Raw genomic sequence first — 26568 nt, 5'->3', positions numbered from 1 at the left:
AGTGGTAGCATGAGACGGAGTCTACAACCCACACAAGTGGCTCAGGTAGTGCAGCTCATCCAGGATGGCACATCAATGCGAGCTGTGGCAAGAAGGTTTGCTGTGTCTGTCAGCGTAGTGTCCAGAGCATGGAGGCGCTACCAGGAGACAGGCCAGTACATCAGGAGATGTGGAGGAGGCCGTAGGAGGGCAACAACCCAGCAGCAGGACCGCTACCTCCGCCTTTGTGCAAGGAGGAGCAGGAGGAGCACTGCCAGAGCCCTGCAAAATGACCTCCAGCAGGCCACAAATGTGCATGTGTCTGCTCAAACGGTCAGAAACAGACTCCATGAGGGTTGTATGAGGGCCCGACGTCCACAGGTGGGGGTTGTGCTTACGGCCCAACACCGTGCAGGACGTTTGGCATTTGCCAGAGAACACCAAGATTGGCAAATTCGCCACTTGCGCCCTGTGCTCTTCACAGATGAAAGCAGGTTCACACTGAGCACATGTGACAGACGTGACAGAGTCTGGAGACGCCGTGGAGAACGTTCTGCTGCCTGCAACATCCTCCAGCATGACCGGTTTGGCGGTGGGTCAGTCATGGTGTGGGGTGGCATTTCTTTGGGGGGCCGCACAGCCCTCCATGTGCTCGCCAGAGGTAGCCTGACTGCCATTAGCTACCGAGATGAGATCCTCAGACCCCTTGTGAGACCATATGCTGGTGCGGTTGGCCCTGGGTTCCTCCTGATGCAAGACAATGCTAGACCTCATGTGGCTGGAGTGTGTCAGCAGTTCCTGCAAGAGGAAGGCATTGATGCTATGGACTGGCCCGCCCGTTCCCCAGACCTGAATCCAATTGAGCACATCTGGGACATCATGTCTCGCTCCATCCACCAACGCCACGTTGCACCACAGATTGTCCAGGAGTTGGCGGATGCTTTAGTCCAGGTCTGGGAGGAGATCCCTCAGGAGACCATCCGCCACCTCATCAGGAGCATGCCCAGGCGTTGTAGGGAGGTCATACAGGCACGTGGAGGCCACACACACTACTGAGCCTCATTTTGACTTGTTTTAAGGACATTACATCAAAGTTGGATCAGCCTGTAGTGTGGTTTTCCACTTTAAGTTTGAGGGTGACTCCAAATCCAGACCTCTATGGGTTGATACATTTGATTTCCATTGATAATTTTTGTGTGATTTTGTTGTCAGCACATTCAACTATGTAAAGGAAAAAGTATTTAATAAGATTATTTCATTCATTCAGATCTAGGATGTGTTGTTTAAGTGTTCCCTTTATTTTTTTGAGCAGTGTATATTTTCTATTGTGTTATTGACTGTACGTTTTGTTTATTCCATATGTAACTCTGTGTTGTTTTATCTCACTGCTTTGCTTTATCTTGGCCAGGTCGCAGTTGTAAATGAGAACTTGTTCTCAACTGGCTTACCTGGTTAAATAAAGAGAAGGTTTAACATCCACCACTGTCATTGCCAAATGTTAAAACAATTAACTTTGTAGTGTCTAGTCATGGTAACACCTGGCTACAGAGCAAAACTGGTTCTAGCCTGGTCCCAGATCTGTTTGTGCTGGCTTGCCAACTCAACAATGACGATTACATAGCAGTTGGCAAGACAACACAAACCGATCTGGGCCCAGGCTAAAATGTTTCCCCTGTTGTATCACTCCTGTGTCTCACCTTCCTCCAGCGACAGGCCAGCTGTTCGTCTGCTGAGAGATCGGGAGAGGCCCGCTTGTCGTTGGGCTGGCCAATGAACATGGATGACGGCAGGTGGAGTCCGGCCCCAGCACCAATCGGCACGAAGAACTGGAAGGCCTGCGAGGAGGCTCTGCTCTCCACGTAACGGATGTGAGCTGAGTCCTGAGAGAGAGGAGGAAGAGGAGGAAGAGGAGGATTAGAGGTTAGAATGTCTGTCTGTTCCCTCTACTACACTCAGTCAGCAGCCCCACAGAACAACATCTGCTCCCATTCTTTTCTGCTCCCATTCTTTTCACCATTTTCTCTCTTTCCCTCTCCCTCTCCTTTTCCTGTCCCTCTCCTTCTCCTGTCCCTCTCCATCTCCTGTCCATCTCCTTCTCCTGTCCCTCTCCTTCCACTCTGTGGTGAGAACATTCATATTTGGCTTAAGTCATTATAAAATCCAACAGTGGTGCTGTGACTGGATGGACCCTTGGTCTGTAATGAGAGCCTTCTATCCCGGGCCGTGTCCTCTGACTCAGCCTGGTTAGTGCCAGCAGCACACAGGCAACATTAGGGGCACAGAGCAGCTCCTAACACCCCTGTCACACTTCACATAAGGGAAGTGTGACACTTTTTAAGGGGGGGGGGGGCACTTTTTATCAAACACATGTGTCCTGTGTTCTGTATAACAAGCTGTCGCTCTGTCTCTCTCTCTCTCTCTCTCTCTCTCTCTGTGTGTTACTTGCACTCAGTGGCCTCAGGCATTGTGTGTGTGTGTGTGTGTGTGTGTGTGTGTGTGTGTGTATAATCAGATTTACAGCGAGGTACAGCCATGCAGACCTCACGCCGCCTAATTCAATTCGCTCCCAATTGTAATGAGAGCTGCTGGAGTGGCCATTCTGCCTCCCTGTAAGTCCCAGACAAGCACTCCCACAAACATGGGCACACACACACTCATACAACCGTGCACACACATATACATAAATGCATGCACACACACACACACACACACACACAACTGCCAAAACATAGACACATACAACTGCCAAAACATAGACACAAGCGCACGCACACATACACACTGATGAATGCAGAAGCATAGCTGAGTGCCGGGAATTGGTGTCATTTTATAAGATTTGTCACATACACATTTTTGACATAGCTGGAGCCTGTGGTCCAGTTGCAGTTCTCTCTCTCTCTCTCTCTCTCTCTCTCTCTCTCTGAGATGTAGTTTATAGTGTGTGTGAGCCCTCTTGTTCTCGCTGTGTTCCTGACTCATTGGTGTCGTGCCTCCTCGCCTTTTCTCATGAAAGCTAATCTACTGGGGAGAGGACAGTGTGACAGGGTATTAGTTCTAACAGATACAGCTGGGATTGGCGGGGAAGCATCTCTCTCTCTCTGCTTCTTCCTCTTCCTCCTCCTCCTCTCTATCCTCCTGTGTCCACCCCCCCCCTCTCTCACACTGGAACGGGACAATTCAGAAGTGTCCGTACTGTCAGATGGTTTCTACTCACCCCTGCAATGATGCGGTGGGAGACCCCGTTTCCGTTGGTCATCTCTGGGGAGCTGGAGGTGTGGCGGGAGGAGGGGGACGTACTGAGGTCCACGGCCGGGGGGGTGGGGGGTGTCTCTGGCTTCTCTTGGGAGACCACCGGCACACCTGTGGAAGTGGGAGGGGGGTCAGACTCTGTCAGATCGGTCGGTCAGAGTACCTAACACCTGTGGGTGTGTGATCTGGTTAGAGGGATTGATTGGCAGTCTGTTACAGCTATGGGTTCACCCACTCTTCTCTTTGTGTTCATAACAACTTGTTCAAGTATGAGGTCAGCTTTTGTGTTGTTAGTTTGTCCTATCTAATGCCATGTCAGCGATGAACAGAATATGGGAATTTGTACTGCTGTTGAGCCCCAGTGTTACCCACCTCTGTGTGTGTGCGCAGTGTCACCCACCTGTGTGTGTGTGTGTGTGTGTGTGTGTGTGGGGGTGGGTGTGTTGTCACCCACCTGTGTGCGGCGAGGCCGGGGAGGCGGGCACTATGACGGCTGTGCCATCATCAGCCATGCGGAGCTGCCGGGCGCGCTTGGAGGGTATCGGAGAGAGGGTGAGGGTGGGGGGCGACCGTGCACCCCTGTCCCGCCCGTTGACACACCCTCGGGGGAGCATTAGGTCCAATGGCTCGTCCAGGGACAGCATGGCTGCAGCCCACGGACCTCCCACCTGCACAGACAACCAATCAGAGAAGGACATGGTTAGGTATTCAATAGTGATGGTGGAAAAAATCTATAGAGTTCCATATTGGGATATTATTTTTGATAATGTATCATATCGTATTGTTTTGACAATATCGCAACATTATTTTTGCGCTAGGTGGCTGTACCTGCCTGCATCAAAACTCCTTCATAGCTTGTTCTCCGTCTTCTTTTTAAATAGGGAGCCAATTGGTTTTCAGCACTTTTATTTCCCTGACTGATGCCTCTTGTCTCTCTGCAGCAGACATAGTGAGCAATATGGAACATCGAATCACAATAAAATTCCAGTACCGAATCGCAATACATATTGTATCGACACCAAAGTATCATGATAATATTGTATCCTGAGGTCCCTGGAAATTCCCAGCCCTAGTATTCAGCCAATCATACTTGGAGAGAGTGCAATGGCTCTATTCCCACAGACTTCCGACCTGCACACAGAGATAGTGAACGTGGGTTTTAATATCAAATACACTTATTTCATATAATATTACCGCTATGTGATCGGTATAGTCAATGCCAATTATTTATATTGTAAAAGCAAAGTAATTCAGTGTTTTTAACAACTTGTAATAATGTGATTGACCAATGAACAGAGCGAGTCAGTGAAGGTTTGGTTAGGCAAGGCAATGGCTCTGTTTAATACAGGGACGGGTTAGAGGAGTACATATGGCATACTCTCTGAATTGTCCTATAATATCCAACCACATGAATGTTGCATAACCACACTGCCTTACCCTGCCTCCTAGCAATGCACATATGCACACACAAACGAACACACACTGTCCACCCTCCCCCCACACACACTTCTCCCAGTGTCCCCTCCCTCCTTTGACCTTTGCTCACACACTCTTCCACAGGAATGTCTACAATCCAATCCAGATGCTCACTCTGACCCCTCCACCCCCCACCTCCTTCCGGCCACTGCCCTCTAGTCCCCCTGGTCAGCACCTCCCAATCGCTATGGACATTGCAGCCCCACCGCATGACCCCCCTCTCAGCCCAACAGCCCCCACTCAGTTCCACTTAACACACACACACACACACACACACACAAACAGCCTGACACCGACAGCCCCCATACCCCTCAGTCCCACTAAACACACTGAACCCTGCTCCCACCTCCAGGGTCTGGTCAACTCACCTCTGGGGAACCCCTCTCCTGCCCCATGTAACTCCACTAACTAGTGGCGACTGTAGCTCCAGCCATGGCATCCTTCCCACAACTATCATCCAATCAGCAACTTAACACCTCAGACTCCCAAGCTCATGAGGCATGAAGTGATATTCTTCAAGAATATACAGGGTTCATATCACTAAAATGATCAAAAACAAGTGCCCCTTAATACTAAAACACATCAACTGACCCATGTGGTCCAGTTAAAAACACTAGTGACACACCAGTAACTTGTAGGTTTGATAGACACACCAGTAACTTGTAGGTTTGATAGACACACCAGTGACTTGTAGGTTTGATAGACACACCAGTGACTTGTAGGTTTGATAGACACACCAGTGACTTGTAGGTTTGATAGACACACCAGTGACTTGTAGGTTTGATAGACACACCAGTGACTTGTAGGTTTGATAGACACACCAGTGACTTGTAGGTTTGATAGACACACCAGTGACTTGTAGGTTTGATAGACACACCAGTGACTTGTAGGTTTGATAGACACACCAGTGACGTGTAGGTTTGATAGACACACCAGTGAGTTGTAGGTTTGATAGACACACCAGTGAGTTGTAGGTTTGATAGACACACCAGTGACTTGTAGGTTTAATAGACACACCAGTGACTTGTAGGTTTGATAGACACACCAGTGACTTGTAGGTTTGATAGACACACTAGTGACTTGTAGGTTTGATAGACACACTAGTGACTTGTAGGTTTGATAGACACACTAGTGACTTGTAGGTTTGATAGACACACCAGTGAGTTGTAGGTTTGATAGACACACCAGTGACTTGTAGGTTTGATAGACACACCAGTGACTTGTAGGTTTGATAGACACACCAGTGACTTGTAGGTTTGATAGACACACCAGTGACTTGTAGGTTTGATAGACAAACTAGTGACTTGTAGGTTTGATAGACACACCAGTGAGTTGTAGGTTTAATAGACACACCAGTGAGTTGTAGGTTTGATAGACCTTTATTTAACTAGGCAAGTCAGTTAAGAACAAATTCTTATTTACAATGACGGCCTACACCGGCCAAACCCGGACAACGCTGGGCCAATTGTGCGCCGCCCTATGGGACTCCAAATCACGGCCGGTTGTGATACAGCCTGGAATTGACGCCTCAAGCACTGAGATGTAATGCCTTAGACCACTGCGCCACTCGGGAGTAACTTTAAATAGTTTTGGATAAAAGCGTCTGCTAAATGTCCAAGGTAATATAGAATATCTAACAATGCACCACCACTATTCTCCTCTCAGTATCTAAAGAACACAGTAGTACAGTCGGAGCTCCAGCAGAGCGTCGACACCGGCCTCGGGGACGGCCAGGAGGACGCGGAGCAGGGCGATCCGGATGGCGACGGTGGAAATCCCGCAACAGGGAGGGATCGAGGACATCCTTCACCGGGACCAAGTACTGCTCCTCCGGACCGTACCCCTCCCACTCCACGAGGTACTGAAGGCCCCACACCCGATGCCTCAAATCCGGGATGGAACGGACGGAGTACGCCGGGGCCCCCTCAATGTCCAGAGGGGGCGGAGGGACCTCCCGCAGGAGCTTTGGTCTGGGTCTGATGCCACAGTGCCAGGACCGGCTGATACCCTAAAACACATTGAAATGGTGACAGGTTAGTGGAGGAGTGGTGGAGAGAGTTCTGGGCATATTCCGCCCATGGCAAGAACACTGACCACTCCCCCGACCGGTCCTGGCAGTAGGACCGCAGGAACCTACCCACATACTAACAAATCTTTTCAGTCTCCTGAGGGGAAATAGGCTTTGTCGTGCCCTCTTCACGACTGTCTTGGTGTGTTTGGACCATGATAGTTCGTTGGTGATGTGCACACCAAGGAACTTGAAGCTCTCAACCTGTTACACTACAGCCCCGTCGATGAGAATGGGGGCGTGCTCAGTCCTCTTTTTTTTCCTGTAGTCCACAATCATCTCCTTTGTCTTGATCACGTTGAGGGAGAGGTTGTTATCCTGGCACCACATGGCCAGGTCTCGGACCTCCTCCCTATAGGCTGTCTCATCGTTGTCGGTGATCAGGCCTAACACTGTTGTGTCGTCAGCAAACTTAATGATGGTGTTGGAGTCGTGCCTGGCCATGCAGTCATGGGTGAACAGGGAGTACAGGAGGGGACTGAGCACGCACCCCTGAGGGGCCCCCGTGTTGAGGATCAGCGTGGCAGATGTGTTGTTACCAACCCTTACCACCTGGGGGCGGTACGTCAGGAAGTCCAGGATCCAGTTGCAGAGGGAGGTGTTTAGTCCCAGGATCCTTAGCTTAGTGATGAGCTTTGCGGGCACTATGTTGTTGAACGCTGAGCTGTAGTCAATGAATAGCATTCTCACGTAGGTGTTCCTCTTGTCCAGGTGGGAAAGGGCAGTGTGGAGTGCAATAGAGATTGCATCATCTGTGGATCTGTTGGGGCGGTATGCAAATTGTAGTGGGTCTAGGGTTTCTGGGATAATGGTGTTGATGTGAGCTATGACCAGCCTTTCAAAGCACTTCATGGCTACAGACGTGAGTGCTACGGGTCGGTAGTCATTTAGGCAGGTTATCTTAGTGTCCTTGGTCACAGGGACTATGGTGGTCTGCTTGAAACATGTTGGTATTACAGACTCAGTCAGGGACATGTTGAAAATGTCAGTGAAGACAGTTGGTCAGCACATGCTCGGAGTACACGTCCTGGTAATCCGTCTGGCCCTGCGGCCTAGTGAATGTTGACCTGCTTAAAAGTCTTACTCACATCGGTTACGGAGAGCGTGATCACATAGTCATCCGGGAACAGCTGGAGCTCTCATGAATGCTTAAGTGTTGCTTGCCTCGAAGCGAGCATAGAAGTGATTTAGCTCGTCTGGTAGGCTTGTGTCACTGGGCAGCTTGCGGCTGTGCTTCCTTTTGTAGTCTGTAATCGTTTTCAAGCCCTGCCACATCCGACGAGTGTCAGAGCCGGTGTAGTACGATTCAATCTTAGTCCGGTATTGACTCTTTGCCTGTTTGAGGGTTCGTCGGAGGGCATAGCGGGATTTCTTATAAGCGTCCGGGTTAGAGTCCCGCTCCTTGAAAGCGGCAGCTCTACCCTTTAGCTCAGTGCGGATGTTGCCTGTAATCCATGGCTTCTGGTTGGGGTATGTACGTACGGTCACTGTGGGGACGACGTCATCGATGCACTTATTGATGAAGCCAGTGACTGATGTGGTGTACTCCTCAATGCTATCTGAAGAATCCCGGAACATATTCCAGTCTGTGCTAGCAAAACAGTCCTGTAGCTTAGCATCTGCATCATCTGACCACTTTTTTATTAACCGAGTCACTGGTGCTTCCTGCTTTAGTTTTTGCTTATAAGCAGGAATCAGGAGGATAGAGTTATGGTCAGATTTGCCAAATGGAGGGTGAGGGAGAGCTTTGTATGCGTCTCTGTGTGTGGAGTAAAGGTGGTCTAGAGTTTTTTTTTCCTCTGGTTGCACATTTAACATGCTGGTAGAAATGAGGTAAAACGGATTTAAGTTTCTGTTATGAGAATTTCTATCTCTAATTCAATCTAAGCTTGAATCATTACCAGAGGTTGTAAGGCTCTGGTTTTAATCATAAATGATTCAAGGTCCACAACCAACAAGGATTATCTGTATTTTTATTCATGGAGAGCTCTGGCGCCAAAACCCATACACTCCTGTTTTATACCTCGACACACAAAGGCACCCTGCTCCGCCCACCTCTAGGAGGCCCCCTGTAACCCGTTTTCTCAGTCCCCTTCACCCTGGAATGTTTAATCCCGCCCCCCTCTGTTAGTAGGTTGACAATACATTATAATTCTAACACAGTTCACACATTTATACTGTATTTGGGGTGAAATCCTTTAGTCATTATTCTTAAAATACAAATTAATCTAACAGTTTCCCTGCATTAAAGTCCCCGGCCACTAGGAGCGCTGCCTCTGGATGAGCGTTTTCCTGTTGACTTATGGCCTTATACAGCTCATTGAGTGCAATCTTAATGCCAGCATCGGTTTGTGGTGGTAGATAGACAGCTACGAAAAATATAGATGAAAAGTCTCTTGGTAAATAGTGTGGTCTACAGCTTATCATGAGATACTCTCCCTCAGGCGAGCAAAACCTCGAGACTTCCTTAGTATTAGATTTTGTGCACCAGCTGTTGTTTACAAATACACACAGACCGCCACCCCTTGTCTTACCGGAGTCAGCCGTTCTATCCTGCCGATGTAGCGTATATCCCGTCAGCTCTATGTTGTCCATGTCGTCGTTCAGCCACGACTCGGTGAAACATAAGATATTACAGTTTTTTATGTCCCGTTGGTAGGATAACCGTAATCTTAGGTTGTCCAATTTGTTCTCAAATGATTGAACAATGGCTAATAGGATTGATGGAAGAGGCAGTTTACTCGCTCGCCGTCGGATCCTTACAAGGCACCCCGACCTATGTCCACGATATCTCTGTCTCTTTCTCATGCGAATGACGGGGATTTGGGCCTTGTCGGGTGTCTGTAGGATATTCTTTGCGTCCGACTCGTTGAAGAAAAAATCTTCGTCCAATACGAGGTGAGTAATCGCTGTCCTGATATCCAGAAGCTCTTTTTGGTCATAAGAGACGGTGGCAGAAACATTATGTACAGAATAAATTATATATTAATAATAGTACAATTGGTTAGAGGGCTGTAAAACGGCAGCCATCTTCTCCGGCGCCACTCCTGGGCGGCACAGCGTCTAACCGGAGGTTTATCGCCCAATGGGGTGGTCATTTGGTCGCCTGCGTTTTGGTAAATCTACCAGCGCCTTCCACTGGGGAACTACCGTGTAATCAGGGAAGTTGACGTGGATGGTGAAATGCGCAGCAGAGGGCTCTGAACGAGTGTGGATTTGCGCTACCTGGGGTGACTCGAGTGTGTCCTGCCTGCCGCCTCCAGAACCAGAAGAACTCTGACGACATCGTGCAGCAGAATGTCCTCTCTTGCCACAAGAGTGACACTGGATCTGTCGTCCTCCGTTCTCCCAGAACGCTGCACCACCCAGCTCCATAGGAATGTGATCCGAGTTGAAGGGGGGTGAAACGGGCAGGCTCCTTCCAGGACGTCCTCTCGAAGCCAGCAGGTTGTCCAACCGGATGGCCATGTCCACCAGTTGGGTAAAGGTCAGTGTGGTATCCCAGCAGGCTATCTCCCTTCGGACGTCCTCACGCAGGCTGCATCGGAAGTGGTTGATGAGGGCTCGCTCGTTCCACCCAGACCCAGCCGCTAGAGTTCTAAACTCCAGGGCAAAGTCTTGCGCGGTCCTCGTCCCCTGCCTCAGATGGACCAGACGTTCGCCCGTCTCTCTCTTCCTTCGGGGGGATGATCGAAGACTGCACGGAATAGGCGACCGAATTCTCCGTAGTTGTCCAACGTGTCTCCTCCTTCACTCCAGACCGCGTTGGCCCACTCCAGGGCTTTCCCCAAGAGGCAGGAGACAAGGACAGACACCTTCTCCTGATCCGATGGAGCAGGGTTGATGGTGTTGAAATAGAGGTCCAGCTGCAGGAGGAAACCCTGGCAGCGGGCAGCTGTCCCGTCGTATTCCTTCGGTCGAGACAGGTGAATACCTCCGGGTGCTGGTGTGTGGGTGGCTGGATACTGTCGCTCAGCTGGTTCCGCAGGGTCGGTTCCTCTCCTCTCCAGGCGCTGGACGGCCTGGAGAACCCGATCCATCGCTTCGCCCAAGCTGGATAACATATTGGAATGCTCCCGGACCCGCTCAATGACTCCAGGTATATTCCCCACTCCTGCTGACTCCATGCTGTTGGGTTTGTGATTCTGTAGCGGGTGATTCGGACGGAGTCAGGCACAGGAGGTGTAAATCACAGAATAATGGTTTATTCGGCCAATACAGCGGTTCGCAGCAATACGTAAAACAACTACAGTGCGTCTTAACGGCGCACTGGGGAAAACAAAACACACGGGTGAATATCCCGGCGATAAAGTACATAATGCTCAACCGAGCTATCGACACCTCCACATGGAAACAATCACACACAAAGACATGGGGGGCAGAGGGAATACTTATACAGGGACTGATGAGGGGATATGAACCAGGTGTGTGTATAAAAAAAAAAGACAAAACAAATGGAATGATGAGAGACAGTGGCTAGAAGGCCGGTGACGGCGAACGCAGAAGCCTGCCCGAACAAGGAGAGGAGGCAGCTTCGGAGGATGTCGTGACACTCTCTCACTGGGTTCACTGGAGACACAGCTCAATTTTCTCAAATGGAATAGACAAACAAAAGGGAAATAAACAAGGGAAACATTAGTGAACATTAGACTCACAAAATGTTTTAAAGAATATAGACATTTCAAATGTTATATTATTGGCTATGTACAGTGTTGTAACAATGTGCAAGTAGTTGAAGTATGAAAGGGAAAATAAATAAACCGATAAATATAGGTTGTATAGGTTGTATTAACAAACTCCAAGCATTGATTATGCAAGAATGGGCTGCCATCAGTCAGGATGTGGCCCAGAAGTTAATTGACAGCATGACAGGGCGGATTGCAGAGGTCTTGAAAAAGAAGGGTCAACACTGCAAATATTGACTCTTTGCATAAACTTAATGTAATTGTCAATAAAAGCCTTTGACACTTATGGAATGATTGTAATTATACTTCAGTATACCATAGTAACATCTGACAAAAATATCTAAAAACACTGAAGCAGCAAACTTTGTGAAGACCAATACTTGTGTCATTCTCAAAACTTTTGACCACGACTGTACATAGTCAAGGATTTTCTTAATTTTGGGTCAGTCACAGTGGTCAGGTATTCTGCCACTGTGTACTCTCTGTTTAGGGCCAGAAAGCATTCCAATTTGCTCTGTTTTTCGGTTGATTCTTTCCAGTGTGTCAAATAGTTAACTTTTTGCTTTCTCATAATTTGGTTGGGTTTAAATGTGTTTCTGTCCTGGGGCTCTGTAAGGTCAGTTTGTGTTTGTGAACAGAGGCCCAGAACCAGCTGGCTGAGGGGACTCTTCTCTATGTTAATCTCTCTGTAAGTGAGGGCTTTGTGGTGGAATGTGTGGGCATTGCTTCCTTTTAGGTGGTTGTAGAATTTAACAGCTCTTTTCTGGATTTTGATAACTAGCAGGTGTAGTCCTAATTCTGCTCTGCATGCATTGTTTGGGGTTTTGCATTGGACACAAAGTATATTTTTGCAGAATTCTGCATGCAGAGTCTCAATTGGGTGTTTGTCCCATTTTGTGAATTATTGGTTGGTGAGTGGACCCCAGACCTCACAACCATAGAGGGCAACTCTCTCTCTCTCTCAATTGCTCGCTTGTTCTCTCTCTCTCTCTGTCTCTCTGTCTCTCTGTCTCTCTGTCTCTCTCTCTCTCTCTCTCTCTCTCTCTCTCTCTCTCTCTCTCTCTCTCTCTCTCTCTCTCTCTCTCTCTCTCTCTCTCTCTCTCTCTCTCTCTCTGTCACAGTAATGTCTATATTTCAGCCACACAGCTCTAATACACACAGTGATCTACTCCCACCCCCAGCTGACACACGAATACAAACACACACACACACACACAAGCAATTAATCCTACTGTAATTTCCACAAATCCTGCCCAGGCTTCTCTCTCCCTCCCCTCTCCTTTCTCTCTCTAAAATACACACACACACACTCTCTTTCTCTCTCTCTCCATATCTCCATCTCTCTCTCTCTCGCCCTCTCCTTCACTCTCTATCTCTCTCTCGTCTCCCTCTCTCTCTCTCTCTCTATATATATATATATATATATATCCCTCTCTCTCTCTGTCACACACACCCCCCCCCCCACACTCACTCACTCATACACATACTTACACAAACACAGAGCTGCGCTACGGCGGTGCAGAACTGAATGGTGGTCTTTGAGAGCGAGTTTGGCCAGGGGCCACATGAGGAGAAGCTGTGTCTGGGAGGGGAAGGGGTCACCAAGTTCAGCCACCCCTGCCACAACCCAGCCCAGGGGGATAGCAGGCCTGATCAGCAGGAGATAGCAGGGGATGACACACACACAGGAGGGAAAACACACACACACACAGAGCGGGACACACACATACATACACACATACACACATACAGGAGGGAAAACACACACTCACAGAGCGGGACACATACACACACACACACGGGAGGGAAAACACACACACAGAGCGGGACACACACATACACACACACACGGGAGGGAAAACACACACACACAGAGAGCGGGACACACACACAAAGAGCACTCAACTAATATCTAAACACACACAGTCTGCAGAGAATACCACATGACCTGTGCTCTAATCTAAAGACACAAAGAACTGATGTCCAGAGCACTGTAAAATAACCTAGTGGAGCACTGTAACATAATCTAGTGGAGACCTGTAACATAACCTAGTGGAGCACTGTAACGTAATCTAGTGGAGACCTGTAACATAACCTAGTGGAGCACTGTAACGTAACCTAGTGGAGCACTGTAACGTAACCTAGTGGAGACCTGTAACGTAACCTAGTGGAGACCTGTAACGTAACCTAGTGGAGACCTGTAACGTAACCTAGTGGAGACCTGTAACGTAACCTAGTGGAGACCTGTAACGTAACCTAGTGGAGACCTGTAACGTAACCTAGTGGAGCACTGTAACGTAACCTAGTGGAGACCTGTAACGTAACCTAGTGGAGCACTGTAACGTAACCTAGTGGAGCACTGTAACGTAACCTAGTGGAGCACTGTAACGTAACCTAGTGGAGACCTGTAACGTAACCTAGTGGAGACCTGTAACGTAACCTAGTGGAGACCTGTAACGTAACCTAGTGGAGACCTGTAACGTAACCTAGTGGAGCACTGTAACATAACCTAGTAGAGCACAGTAACATAACCTAGTCAGAGGTAAGTGGAGGGGAGTCCTTCATACAAACAAGACAGGACAGGGAAACCCCAATTCAAGACAATCATTGCAGAGAGGTTGTTGACGCTAAACAGTTATTTTTCAAGGCACAGCAATACAAACCATACGTGTTGGAGGTACAGATCTGGCCATAAACATTTTACTTTTTCATAATGCCTTGCTGCAGAAAGGTGCATTGGTAATATGAAATACTCTCTCGCAGGGTGACGCCAACTGCCAAGTTCATTAGCAATGGTCTAATCACAAAATACCCATACAACGTACAGACAACGTATAACCAAAAAGTGTACACAGGCAACTGATCAACAGAATGATCATGTTACTGTACCAGTGCTGTTGTCTAATGACATTCTGCCCATGGTCAGGTTGGTATTAGGTCAGTAAGAGAAGTTAATATACAATCTGTTTTATCTCCTGACTCTTGCTGTCTGGCCTCGCTTTCAGAGCAATCAGGTCACACTGGTGGGCACTGGAACCTGTGCTTTCAAAGGAAACTAGCCCGGCCCTTAATCATAACCCAATTAACTTCTGTGGGGCTAAACCACGCCTACCACCCCTCTGATTGGTCCTTTGGTCAGTTGAGTCCTTCCCAAGGATTGGTTTTAACACTGACCCACCTGTATAATGTATTGATGTTCCCAGAGGTAGAGTAGTAGTAGGAGATAGGTATAGCCTTGATAAGAACTTAGTTAATCATTGTCATGTGTTTGATATCTAATTCAGAGTAATGTCCTACAGTGACCTGTGTCTCCCACCTTTGTGTGTGCGTACGTGTCTGTGTGTGCGTACATGTGTACGTGTGTGTTCTCTGTCCTGACAGATTCCAACAGCTTATATCTGTCTAACCCCACATATGTCAACACTACAAGCCAATCACCTGCTTCATACACACTCCAGCCACAGACTGATGAACCCACACACACACACACACACACACACACACACACACACAGAGAGACACACACACAAACCAATCACAGATTGATAAACACACACACAATCACATGATGTTTGAATAAGAGTGTGTTGTAACCTGACCAATGAGGTAGATAACAAATAAGAATGGATAGTGGATACCAGACCTGAATTGAAATACTATTACTTTAAACCTTAGCAGTGCTTGATTGAGCTTATCACACTCACAGAAAGTGGGCCACAAATGCCTTCGCTCCATCTCTCTCCCCTTCTCCCTCTTTCTGCTTCTCTAGTCACCTCCTGAGAGTCTGGGTACATGTCATAACTTCATCAAGCCTCTGCCAGCAGAGTAGATCTCCCTCTTAAGTTGTGTAACTCACATCACGCACTGCCAACGTGTTTTAGTTTTTTGTTTGTTTGTCTAATGTAGCAGAAAATCACCCGTCATCCCCTTTAAACTGTCAAATCCCTCCCTGTGATGCCTAGTCACCTTATTCCTATACAGTGACATCCTTGTAGAGCTCTTTGGTCTTGGCCATGGTGGAGAGTTTGGAATCTGATTGATTGATTGCTTCTGTGGACAGGTGTCTTTTATACAGGTAACAAACTGAGATTAGGAGCACTCCCTTTAAGAGTGTGCTCCTAATCTCAGCTCATTACCTGTATAAAAGACACCTGGGAGCCAGAAATCTTTTTGATTGAGAGGGGGTCAAATACTTATTTCCCTCATTAAAATGCAAATCAATTTATAACATTTTTGACATGCGTTTTTCTGGATTGTTTTGTTGTTATTCTGTCTCTCACTGTTCAAATAAACCTACCATTAAAATTATAGACTGATCATGTCTTTGTCAGTGGGCAAACGTACAAAATCAGCAGGGGATCAAATACTTTTTTCCTTCACTGTACATATCTACCTCTATCACTCCAGTATCCCTGCACATTGTAAATACGGTATTGGAACTGACCCTGTATATAGCTTCTTACTTTCTCCTGTTATTCGTATTTTTATTTCTCGTGTGTTTTTGTTCTACCTTTTTATTTGTAGTACTAATTGATATTGATTAATGCATTTGTCATGACTTCCTCCTAAGCTGCCACCTCTCCTTGTTCGTGCAGGCCTCTGCGTTCATCGTCACCGGCCTTCTAGCCACTGCCGCTCCTCATCTCATTCCATTTGTTTTGTCTTGTTTATTACACACACCTGGTTTATATCCTCTCATCAGTACCTGTATAAGTGTTCCCTCTGCCCCCTTGTCTTTGTGTGTGATTGTTTATTGTGGAGGATAGCTAAGCTCGGTGGAGCTCCTTGTATTTTGTATCGCCGGGATATTTCCCTGTGTACCTTGTATTTTCCAGTGCGCCTGTTTTGCGCGCTAGAGTGTTTGACGCATTTCTGCGTAACTCTGTATTTGCGGAATAAAGCCTGTTATTCTGTGATTTACCCTCCTGCGCCTGACTCCTTCGACATCACCTCATCACAGAATCACACACCAGACATGGAGTCAGCAGGAGAGGAGCGCATGCCTGGAGTCGTGGCACGGGTCCGGGAGCATTCGACGATGCTAGCCAGCGTTGGAGAAGCGATGGATCTCAATTTACCTTTTCCAGAACGCAGGCGACCAAATTACCACCTCATTGGGCGGGGGATTGCGCGATAAACCTACGGGTAGACACTGTGCCTCCCAGGAGTCATGTGTATCCCCTGTTGCAGGCTGAAACGGAGGCGTTGGAGACATACGTCTCCGAGTCCCTGCGCCAGGGGTTCATATGTCCCTCCACTCCTCGAGTTTCTTTTATGTGAAGAAGAAAGACGGAGGTCTGCGCCTTGCATTGATTACCGAGCACTGAACAAGCGGACAATACGTTATAGTTATCCGCTACCCCTCATTCCATCTGTGATCGAGTCAATGGATGGGGCGCACTTCTTCACAAAATTAGATCTCCGGAGTGCGTACAACCTGGTGCGTGTCCGAGAGGGGGACGAGTGGAAGACAGCATTCAGCACAACCACGGGGCATTACGAATACCTGGTGATGCCGTACGGTTTGATGAATGCTCCATCTGTCTTCCAGTCCTTTGTGAACAAGGTGTTTCGGGACATGCTTGGTCGCGGTGTAGTGGTCTACATCGATTACATTCTGGTGTATTCCACTACGCGCGCCGAGCATGTGTCACTGGTTCGCAAAGTTCTGGCCCGACTGTTGGACATGACCTTTATGCCAAGGCAGAAAAGTGTTTGTTTTTCCAACAGTCCGTCTCCTTCCTCGGATACCGCAGGTGTGGAGATGGAGGGAGATCGCATTTCAGCCGTGCGTAATTTGCCGACTCCAACCACGGTTAAGGAGGTACAGCACTTTATTGGCTTTGCCAACTACTATCGGAGGTTTCACCGGGGCTTTGGCAAGGTCGCAGCTCCCATCACATCTCTGTTGAAGGGTGGGCCGTCCCAGCTCCGCTGGTCTGCTGAGGCTGACAGGGCCTTCAGTAACCTGAGGGTTCTGTTCACCTCAGCCCCGGTACTGGCCCATCCAGATCCATCACTACAATTTGTAGTGGAGGTGGATGCGCCCGAGGTAGGGATAGGCGCTGTCCTATCTCAACGCTCGGGCACGCCACCCAAGCTCCACCCCTGTGCCTTCTTCTCCAAGAAGCTCAGCCCGGCAGGGCAGAACTACGACATTGGTGATCGGGAGCTGTTGGCTGTTGTCCGAGCCCTGACCGTGTGGAGGCACTGGCTCAAAGGGGCGAAACACCCTTTCCTCGTCTGGACGGACCACCGTAACCTGGAGTACATCCGGGCAGCGAGGAGGCTGAACCCTCGCCAGGCCAGGTGGGCCCTATTCTTCACCCGGTTTGATTTTACACTATCATACATCGCGGGTATGAAGAACGTGAAGGCAGACGCACTGTCACGGCTGTACGACACAGAGGAGAGGCCCATAGACAACACCCCCATACTCCTGTCCTTCTATATTGTGGCGCCGGTAGTATGGGCGATGGACGTGAACATAGAGCGGGCATTACGCACAGAGCCATCTCCACCTCAGTGTCCAGCTGGGCTGCAGTACGTGCCGTCTCTTGTCCGTGACCGTCTGATCTATTGGGCACACACGTCCCCCTCTTCTGGTCACCCAGGTATCGGTCTAACAGTGCGCTGCCTGACCGGAAAGTACTGGTGGCCTACCTTGGCTAAGGACGTGAGGGTAAATGTCTCCTCCTGCTCGGTGTGCGCCCAGAGTAAGGCACCTAGGCACCTCACAGTGGGTAAGTTACATCCCTTACCAGTTCCACAACGGCCATGGTCCCACCTGTGTATTTCTCACTGATCTTCCCCTCTCTCAGGGTAACACCACCATCCTGGTCGTTGTGGACCGCTTTTCAAAAGCCTGCCGCCTCCTTCCTCTATCCGGTCTCCCCACGGCCCTGCAGACTGCGGAGGCCCTGTTTACTCACATCTTCCGGCACTACGGGGTGCCAGAGGACATAGTGTCTGACCGGGGTCCCCAGTTTGCATCCAGGGTCTGGAAGGCGTTCATGGAACGTTTGGGGGTCTCGTCAGCCTGACCTCTGGGTTTCACCCCGAGAGTAATGGGCAGGTGGAACGGGTGAATCAGGATGTGGGTAGGTTCCTGCGGTCCTACTGCCAGGACCGGCCGGGGGAGTGGTCGGTGTTCTTGCCATGGGCCGAATATGCCCAGAACTCTCTCTGTCACTCCTCCACTAACCTATCGCCCTTTCAATGTGTTTTAGGTTATCAGCCGGTTCTGGCACTGTGGCATCAGAGCCAAACCGAAGCTCCTGTGGTGGATGACTGGTTTCGGCATGCGGAGGAGACATGGAACGCTGCTCACATCCACCTCCAGCGCACCGTACGTCGCCAGAAGGCCAACGCTGACCGCCACCGCAGTGAGGCCCTGGTGTTGGTACCGGGTGATCGGGTCTGGCTCTCGACCTGGAATCTGCCCCTCCGCCCGCCCTGCCGGAAGCTGAGCCCGCGGTTTATGGGGCCGTTCAATGTCCTGAGGAGGATAAACGAGGTTACATATAGGTTATTACTCCCTCCAGATTACCGTATTAACCCCTCGTTCCATGTGTCTCTCCTCAGGCCGGTGGTGGCTGGTCCGCTCCAGGAGTCTGAGGTGCGGGAGGTTCCTCCGCCCCCTCTGGACATCGAGGGAGCCCCGGTGTACTCCATCCGTTCCCTCCTGGATTCGGGGCGTCGGGTGGGGGGCCTTCAGTACCTCGTGGAGTGGGAGGGGTACGGTCCGGAGGAGCGGTGCTGGATTCCGGTGAGGGATATCCTTGATCCCTCCCTATTGCGGGATTTCCACCGTCGCATCTGTCTCGCCCTGCTCCACGTCCTCCTGGCCATCCCCGAGGCCGGTGTCAGCGCGCTGCTGGAGCTGGGGTGGGGGTACAGTCACGACTTCCTCCTAAGCTGCCACCTCTCCTTGTTCGGGCAGGCTTCTGCGTTCGTCGTCACCGGCCTTCTAGCCACTGCCGCTCCTCATCTCATCATTCCATTTGTTTTGTCTTGTTTATTACACACACCTGGTTCATATCCCCTCATCAGTACCTGTATAAGTGTTCCCTCTGCCCCCTTGTCTTTGTGTGTGATTGATTATTGTGGAGGATAGCTAAGCTCGGTGGAGCTCCGTGTATTTTATATCGCCGGGATATTTCCCCGTATGCCTTGTATTTTCCAGTGCGCCTGTTTTAGACGCATTTCTGCGTAACTCTGTATTTGCGGAATAAAGCCTGTTATTCTGTGATTTACCCTCCTGCGCCTGACTCCTTTGACATCACCTCATCACAGCATTGTTGGGTTTAGAGCTTGCAAGAAAGGCATTTCACTGTACTTGTGCATGTGACATTCAAACTTGAAACTTGAAACTGTCCCTGACCTCCCCATCAGATCCCTCCCTGTGGCTGACAGCCCTATCAGTGTGCTCCATTCTCCGTGGTGCCCGGAGCAGAATCCACTGTGGGGGTCTGGAAACAAAAGCCCCTCTTGTATCCCACACACCCCAGTAGCTGCACGTGTAAATCATTACAAGACCTGACCTGAGGACAGATGCTATTCATCATCTTCTCTTCCCCTTTTTTTAACTAGCCCAACCCTGCTAACGCTAGCCTGGTCCCAGATCTGTCTGTGCTGTCTTGCCTGGTCCTAGTCTAGTCCCAGATCTGTCTGTGCTGTCTTGCCTGGTCCCCGATCTGTCTGTGCTGTCTTGCCAACTCCTAGCCTGGTCCCAGATCTGTCTGTGCTGTCTTGCCTGGTCCCAGATCTGTTTGTGCTGTCTTGCCAACTCCTTGCCTGGTCCCAGATCTGTCTGTGCTGTTTTGCCAACTCCTAGCCTGGTCCCAGATCTGTCTGTGCTGTATTGCCAACTCATAGCCTGTTCCCAGATCTGTCTGTGCTGTATTGCCAACTCCTATGGTCATTTACGCCAAACAATGACCATAGGAGTTAGCAAGCCAGAACCACCCAAAATACTACCTCATCCAACCTTCCGTGATGTCCCCCTATAATCTGAGCAATCCAACAGTGGTACAGTCCAGACTGTCATACAGGGTGGGTTGGAATGTTGCAATAACCTGAAAAAAATAGGGGGTGATGGGGAGACATGCTAAGGATACTGCTAAAGCTGTATCTATAAAACAGTAAACTGTACATGACAGCAATCGTCTCTCAAGAATAGCATGATGAATAGCATGTGATCAGCCCTTTAGAAATACTAGGCCAATTCAGTGCAACTATAAAAATACTACCCTCTTGAGGTCCGCCTGGCCATACTGTTCTCATGTCCCCATTTAGTACTAGAGGGGTATGTTGAAAAAGTGAATCAGTGGTGCTGGAAATGAATGACTCTGCTGCATTTTGATTCACCTCAGGATACCCTCTCTTTACAGTAATGACTTAGGAGAAGTGCCCTGGCTGGCTGGAAGTGAGTCAGTGTGTGGATTCTGGAACCAGCAGAGGTCAGAAGGAAGGGGGAGCTAGCTGGCCGTGTGTGTGTACGTGTGTGTGTACGTATGTGTACGGCCCAGTCAGTGAGTTAGGAGGGGGCAGTGGTGGGATGGCGGGAGGCTGTGAAGTTTGGGGAAGGGGTGTTGCTCGGCCCCTGTGCAGACTTCCTCACTCAGCCGTGGGGTCGCTAGCCTATTTGAAAGGCGGTATTGTGCCCCTCCGGAGCCCCCCTCTCGCCCCTGCCAGGGCAAAGCAAACACAGGCTGTAACAGCTGAATGAGAGCATGGGGGGGGGTGTTAGGAGGCCAATGGTGGGGGGGGGGGGTCTGTCTGAATGAGAGGTCTGTCTCTCCTCTGTTTTACACCCCTTTCCCATCCTATTCCAGGTTTGTTCCTTTCCTGCCCTCCCCTGTAAGGAAGTACCCAACTCAACCCACTTCCCTTTGGCGCTTTAGAAAGGTGAGGTGGAGGGTGGGCAGAGGTAATGCGTGTGCTGGGTGGGCAAGTCAGAGGGATGGTTGGGTGAGGTGGAAGGTGACATGGGGACCGAGGTGGAAGGTGACATGGGGACCAAGGTGGAAGGTAACATGGGGGGTGAGGTGGAAGGTAACATGGGTGGATGGGAGTTAGATTAGGTGAAGGGTCAGGAGGATGTAGTGGGATGGGGTGGATAATGGACCCAGGTCAGAGGGAGGGTATGTATGTATTTCAACACCTCTACCGTTCCAGGCTGGATCAGTGGTGACCTCTGACCCTGCTCTGACCTACTGACCTTTACCCTATCATATCAGATTAGAGCTACACTCAGTGTTATATTTCAGCGTAGCAAGACACTGTGGATACTGGAGTAGGTTCTGAGAGAAATTACTCTATGGTATAACAAGACCATAATGATATCATGGATGGATTGTGTGTGTGTGTGTGAGATCATAACCCCCCCCCCCCCCCCCGAGCCTGATTGTAACTGAATCCCCCTCCTGCTGTGGCCCTGGGGTGTGGTCTGCAGGAAGGATCTCTCTTTGTGCTTCCACACACACACACACACACACACTGGCTGGGATCCTTTCCCACAATCCAAGAACTCAGAGGGAGGTCCCCTCCTGTGTCCTAGTCCTGACTCTCACACACACTCACAGAAGCAGCTGAACTGTTCACTGTTGACTTCTTCGCTCAGCACCAACCACTAAACTCTGACCACAACCACCATTATGTTATCTGGAAGGGATCACTCTAGCACAACCAAGTCCTACCCTCTTTCAACTAGTTATGATAACTTTTATGGGTCAGTCCCTGTGATATAAAATGTTGAGTGGAGAGCTACAATATGTCCTCATCTGGTACCAGTCTCTGTGCAGTTTCCATGAGGTCTTAGTGTTAGCAATGGTGAAACTGAGAACCTTTGACACATAATGGCGTCCGTTGTTCACAGTTAAGCACGTCACTTTGCAGTGGAGCTGTGTCCAGGCCTGCTGGTTTCTAAGCCCTCTGAGCCCAGCGGACTGCAGTTACTGCAGCCAGGCCAGGTGGGAGAGATGAGGCCGCAGGTGTGACTGGCTAATACGGGTGGGGTGTGAACTTTAACCTCAACCATTTAAAGAGGATTCCAGAGAGATACCGTTTGCTGGGATACAAGCCTAGAAGCCTGGTGAAACCAGACTAGGGTTTAATTCAGGTAGTTTAAGCAAAATTCCCAGGTTTACCAGCAATCCCGGTCGGATGTTTACTGGAATCAGGAGGGAATAGGCAGAAAATCCGGAATCCTCCAACTGGAGTTTTGCAATTCTAAACCAGACTGAATTCTGTGCTCAACTACGATGAGTCTGGTTTAGCCAGGCTATACACCTAGAACAGGATGCAGTGGATATCTTTAGTAAACATAAAAAAGGCATATCTTGGCCACTAATCTGATCTGTTTGTACTGTTTTGGCAACTCCTTTGATTATTGTCACGCCAAACAGAGAATGACCAAATAGATCTGTAACCAGGCTACAATTGGCCTTCTACCATTGAACCCATACGACAGACTTCTCCTTTCTGTTGTTTTCTTTTAGTGTCTCACTCTTCCACTTCTCTCTCCCTCTCTCCCTCTCGCTCCCTCTCACCTTCTCTACCTCTCTCCTTTCTTCTCCATCCTTCCTTAGGGGCAGGAGTTCTGACTGTTCCCTCCTCCCTGACACATACACACCCAAACCACAGCCTCAACATACCCCTCCTCCCCTGGCCCATCACTCAACAATGACATGCACACACCCTGAGCTGAGATATTTTTTTCTTCAGCCAGCCACCTCCTCAGACAGGAAACCTCTGTTTCCCCTCAGCCTCCACTGGGCCTCTCTCTCTCTCTCTCTCTCTCTCTCTGTCTCTCTCTCTCTCTGTCTCTCTCTCTCTCTCTCTGTCTCTGTCTCTCCTCATCTCTCTCTTTCCCCCTCTTTCTGACTTTCCTTTCCCTTTCTCACAATTGTTTTCTCAAATTTTCTCTCCCCTCTCTCCTCCTGTCTTTTATTTTTCTCAACACCCTCCCCCTTCCTCCTTCCCTGGATAGTTTGCTATTTCTGTTTTTCTATTCTCTTTTTCTTTCTGACTTTCTTTCTTTCTTTCTCTCTCTCTCTCTCTCTCTCCTTTATGTCATAATTCTGTAAGTGAACCTTGTCCTTTGTGACCCAAGACTCTTCCCCTCTCCGTCAATACATACCTCTCACTTCCCTTCCTCTTTCTATCAATACATACCTCTCACTTCCCTTCCTCTTTCTATCAATACATACCTCTCACTTCCCTTCCTCTTTCAGTCTGTACAAAAATACACACAGAAACGTATAGGGCGTTACATAATAACAGTTACAGCATATAAGGAGACGTAGAGAGAGCGAGAGAGAGAGAGAGAGCGAGAGAGCGAGAGAGAGAGAGACTTCAGTCCTTTGGCTTAGGGCTAGGAAACGTATTATCCCAAGCAGCAGCATACACTTTTATTAACTGAGATCTGTCGTGTGTGTGTCTCAAATGGCATACTTTTCCCTTTCACCAAGATCAGACCTGGGTTCAAATACAATTTTAAATCTTTCACATACTTTGAGTGTTTGCTTTAGCCTGCCTGGAGTGCCAGGTGGGCGGGATTTGTAGTTTTGGGACTTTTCCATTGCAACAGGCAAGCTCAACCAAGCACAGATAAAGTATGTAAAAGTTCAAATAGTATTTGTACACAGGTCTGTTTGAAATATCATGTATTATCTTATCTACCTTAAGAAAACCATGTTTACTACAAAAAGCTTAATCAACCTGTCCACCCACAGTATCACTACCGAAACCATTGTAGGTCATCAAATATCCTAATAGATACACTCATAAGTAAACAGTTAGCCCCCTGGGTAGGCAAGTCACTAATATGCAGATGCTTACCTCCACTAACGCTAGCACTTTAGGTACAACAGTAGTGGAGGCTTTGAAAAGACGTGAGTAATCTGACAATAACGTGGGGTATTTCACAACAAGCCAGTCCCCACTACACACAGAGCACCACACTAAGCAGAATAACAGCAGGAGAGACCACCAGGGAGAGGGGAGGGAGAGTTAAATTCTACAACCACCTAAAATGAAACGATTCCCAAACCAAATCATGAGAAAACAAAAAGATAATTACTTGACACATTGGAAAGAATTAACAAAACAACAGAGCAAACTAGAATGCTATTTGGCCCGAAACAGAGAGTACACAGTGGCAGAATACCTGACCACAAGACCAAGGAAAGCTTTGACTATATACAGACTCAGTGAGCATAGCCTTGCTATTGAGAGAGGCCGCCGTAGGCAGACCTGGCTCTCAAGAGAAGACAGGCTATGTCACGAATACCGCCGAGGCTGCTCCTCCTCCTTGTTCGGGCAGGCTTCGGCGTTCGTCGTCCCCGGAGTACTAGCTGCCACCGTTTGATGTTTTCGATGTTTGTTTTGTCATGTCTAGTTTAGTGCACCTGTTTTGTATTCTGTCATGATTATGTCACCTATAAGTTTCCCTGTGTTATGCTTTGTAGTTGTGTGTTATTGTTCCACATGTCGTGTGTTGATAGGTTCGGTGCCTTGGCTTTGTATAGTATTTTACGCACTACGCGTATTTCGACTCTCGTTGTTGTTTACGCACTGCGCGTATTTTGTTCGCCTCCAGTGTTTGAGGCCGTTTATTTTGTGTCTATTTACAAGTATTAGTAAAGTCGTCTTGACTTATCCTCTGTGTCCTGCGATTGACTCAACCACCGCATCCACATCAGCACATATCTGACAGAATAACACACCTTTACACTATGGAGTCAGCAGGAGCAGCGGCGGGAACCGAGTCGCTGGAGGATCGGGTCAGCTGCCAGGACGCCAGGATCCAGCAACTCGGATCCGCCATGCAAGAAGTAATGGACACCCTGCGCCGATGGGAGAGAGGAGGCTTGCCCACACCTCCTCCTACCTTACCACCACCATCGGCCAGCCCCACCATACCAGCTCCGGAGTCCAGTGGGATTCGGCTCTCGCTCCCGAGGGCATATGATGGCACCGCAGCCGGGTGTCAGGAGTTCCTCCTTCAAGTGGAGCTCTACCTGGCAACCATACACCCGGCGCCCTCGGGATACGAGAGCGTTTCCGCCCTCATCTCCTGTCTCTCCGGCAAGGTGTTGGAGTGGGCCAATGCCGAATGGAGGGGAATAGACGCCGCCACCATCAGCTACGCGGAGTTCTCCCGCCGCTTCAGGGCTGTTTTCGATCATCCCCCTGAGGGTAAAGCGGCGGGGGAGCGTCTGTTCCACCTTCGACAGGGGAAGAGGAGCGCACAGGAGTTCGCCCTGGACTTCCGGACTCTAGCGGCGGATGCGGGGTGGAATGAGAGGGCCCTCATCGACCACTATCGGTGCAGCCTGCGTGAGGACGTTCGACGAGAGTTGGCCTGCAGGGACACCAATCTCACCTTCAACCAGTTGGTGGACATGTCAATCTGTCTGGATACCCTGCTGGCCACCCGCGGACGTCCAGAGTTGGGGCCGTCCATTCCATCCCCCAGCACCTCCGAGCCGAGCCCTATGGAGCTCGGGGGTGCTGGCGCTAGAGAGAGGAGGAGAGAGATTCCGAGGGAGGCCGTCCCCTGCGCCAACTGTGGTCGTAGAGGACACACTGCGGCTAGGTGCTGGGGAGGGTCTCCAGGGGTTCGAGGCAACAGGTCGCGCACTGGGGAGTCATTCCAGGTGAGTAGGCGCCTAACTCACCCAGAGCTCTCTGTTGTTCACTTTTGTATACCTGTAGTATTTCCTCAGGTTGCATCTCAGTCCCAGCATAAGGCGCTAGTCGATTCAGGCGCAGCTGGGAATTTAATTGATCGTAATTTTTGTGTGAGGTTAGGGATTCCCCTCCTGCCCGTTGATGCACCCTTTCCTATCCATGCCCTAGATAGCCGTCCGTTGGGATCTGGGTTGATTAGGGAGGTCACAGCGCCACTTAAGATGAGGACGCAGGGGGGTCATGAAGAGATTATTCAGTTGTATCTGATCGACTCTCCTGCGTATCCCGTGGTACTGGGGCTTCCTTGGTTAATTTCCCATGATCCCACCATTTCGTGGCAACAGAGGGCTCTCAAGGAGTGGTCTGACCAGTGTGTCGGGCGATGTTTAGGTGTTTCCGTAGGGGCGACCACGG

General features: G+C 49.4%; 1 protein-coding gene across 3 annotated transcripts in view; it reads right to left on the bottom strand.

Moving 5' to 3' along the window:
• Positions 1 to 26568, bottom strand: part of LOC311103657 (zinc finger protein GLIS2-like) — a 60187-nt gene that overhangs the window by 8572 nt on the left and 25047 nt on the right. For 2 of the 3 annotated variants that reach the window (XM_084145269.1, XM_084145270.1), the window contains exons 2-4: positions 3683 to 3896; positions 3194 to 3339; positions 1677 to 1859 (exon numbers count right to left, since the gene is read on the bottom strand). In XM_084145269.1, the coding sequence (XP_084001395.1) occupies positions 1677 to 1859; positions 3194 to 3339; positions 3683 to 3872 (519 nt within the window). In that variant the 5' untranslated portion in view covers positions 3873 to 3896. Of the gene's footprint in view, positions 1 to 1676; positions 1860 to 3193; positions 3340 to 3682; positions 4045 to 26568 lie in introns of those variants that run through there. The other variant, XM_084145268.1, reaches the window with a different exon arrangement.

The sequence above is a fragment of the Coregonus lavaretus genome (assembly GCF_964263955.1).
Source record: "Coregonus lavaretus genome assembly, chromosome: 28".
Classification (NCBI taxonomy): domain Eukaryota; kingdom Metazoa; phylum Chordata; class Actinopteri; order Salmoniformes; family Salmonidae; genus Coregonus; species Coregonus lavaretus.
Note: the sequence above shows the minus strand (reverse complement) of the source record. Positions and strands in the feature narration are given on the sequence as shown.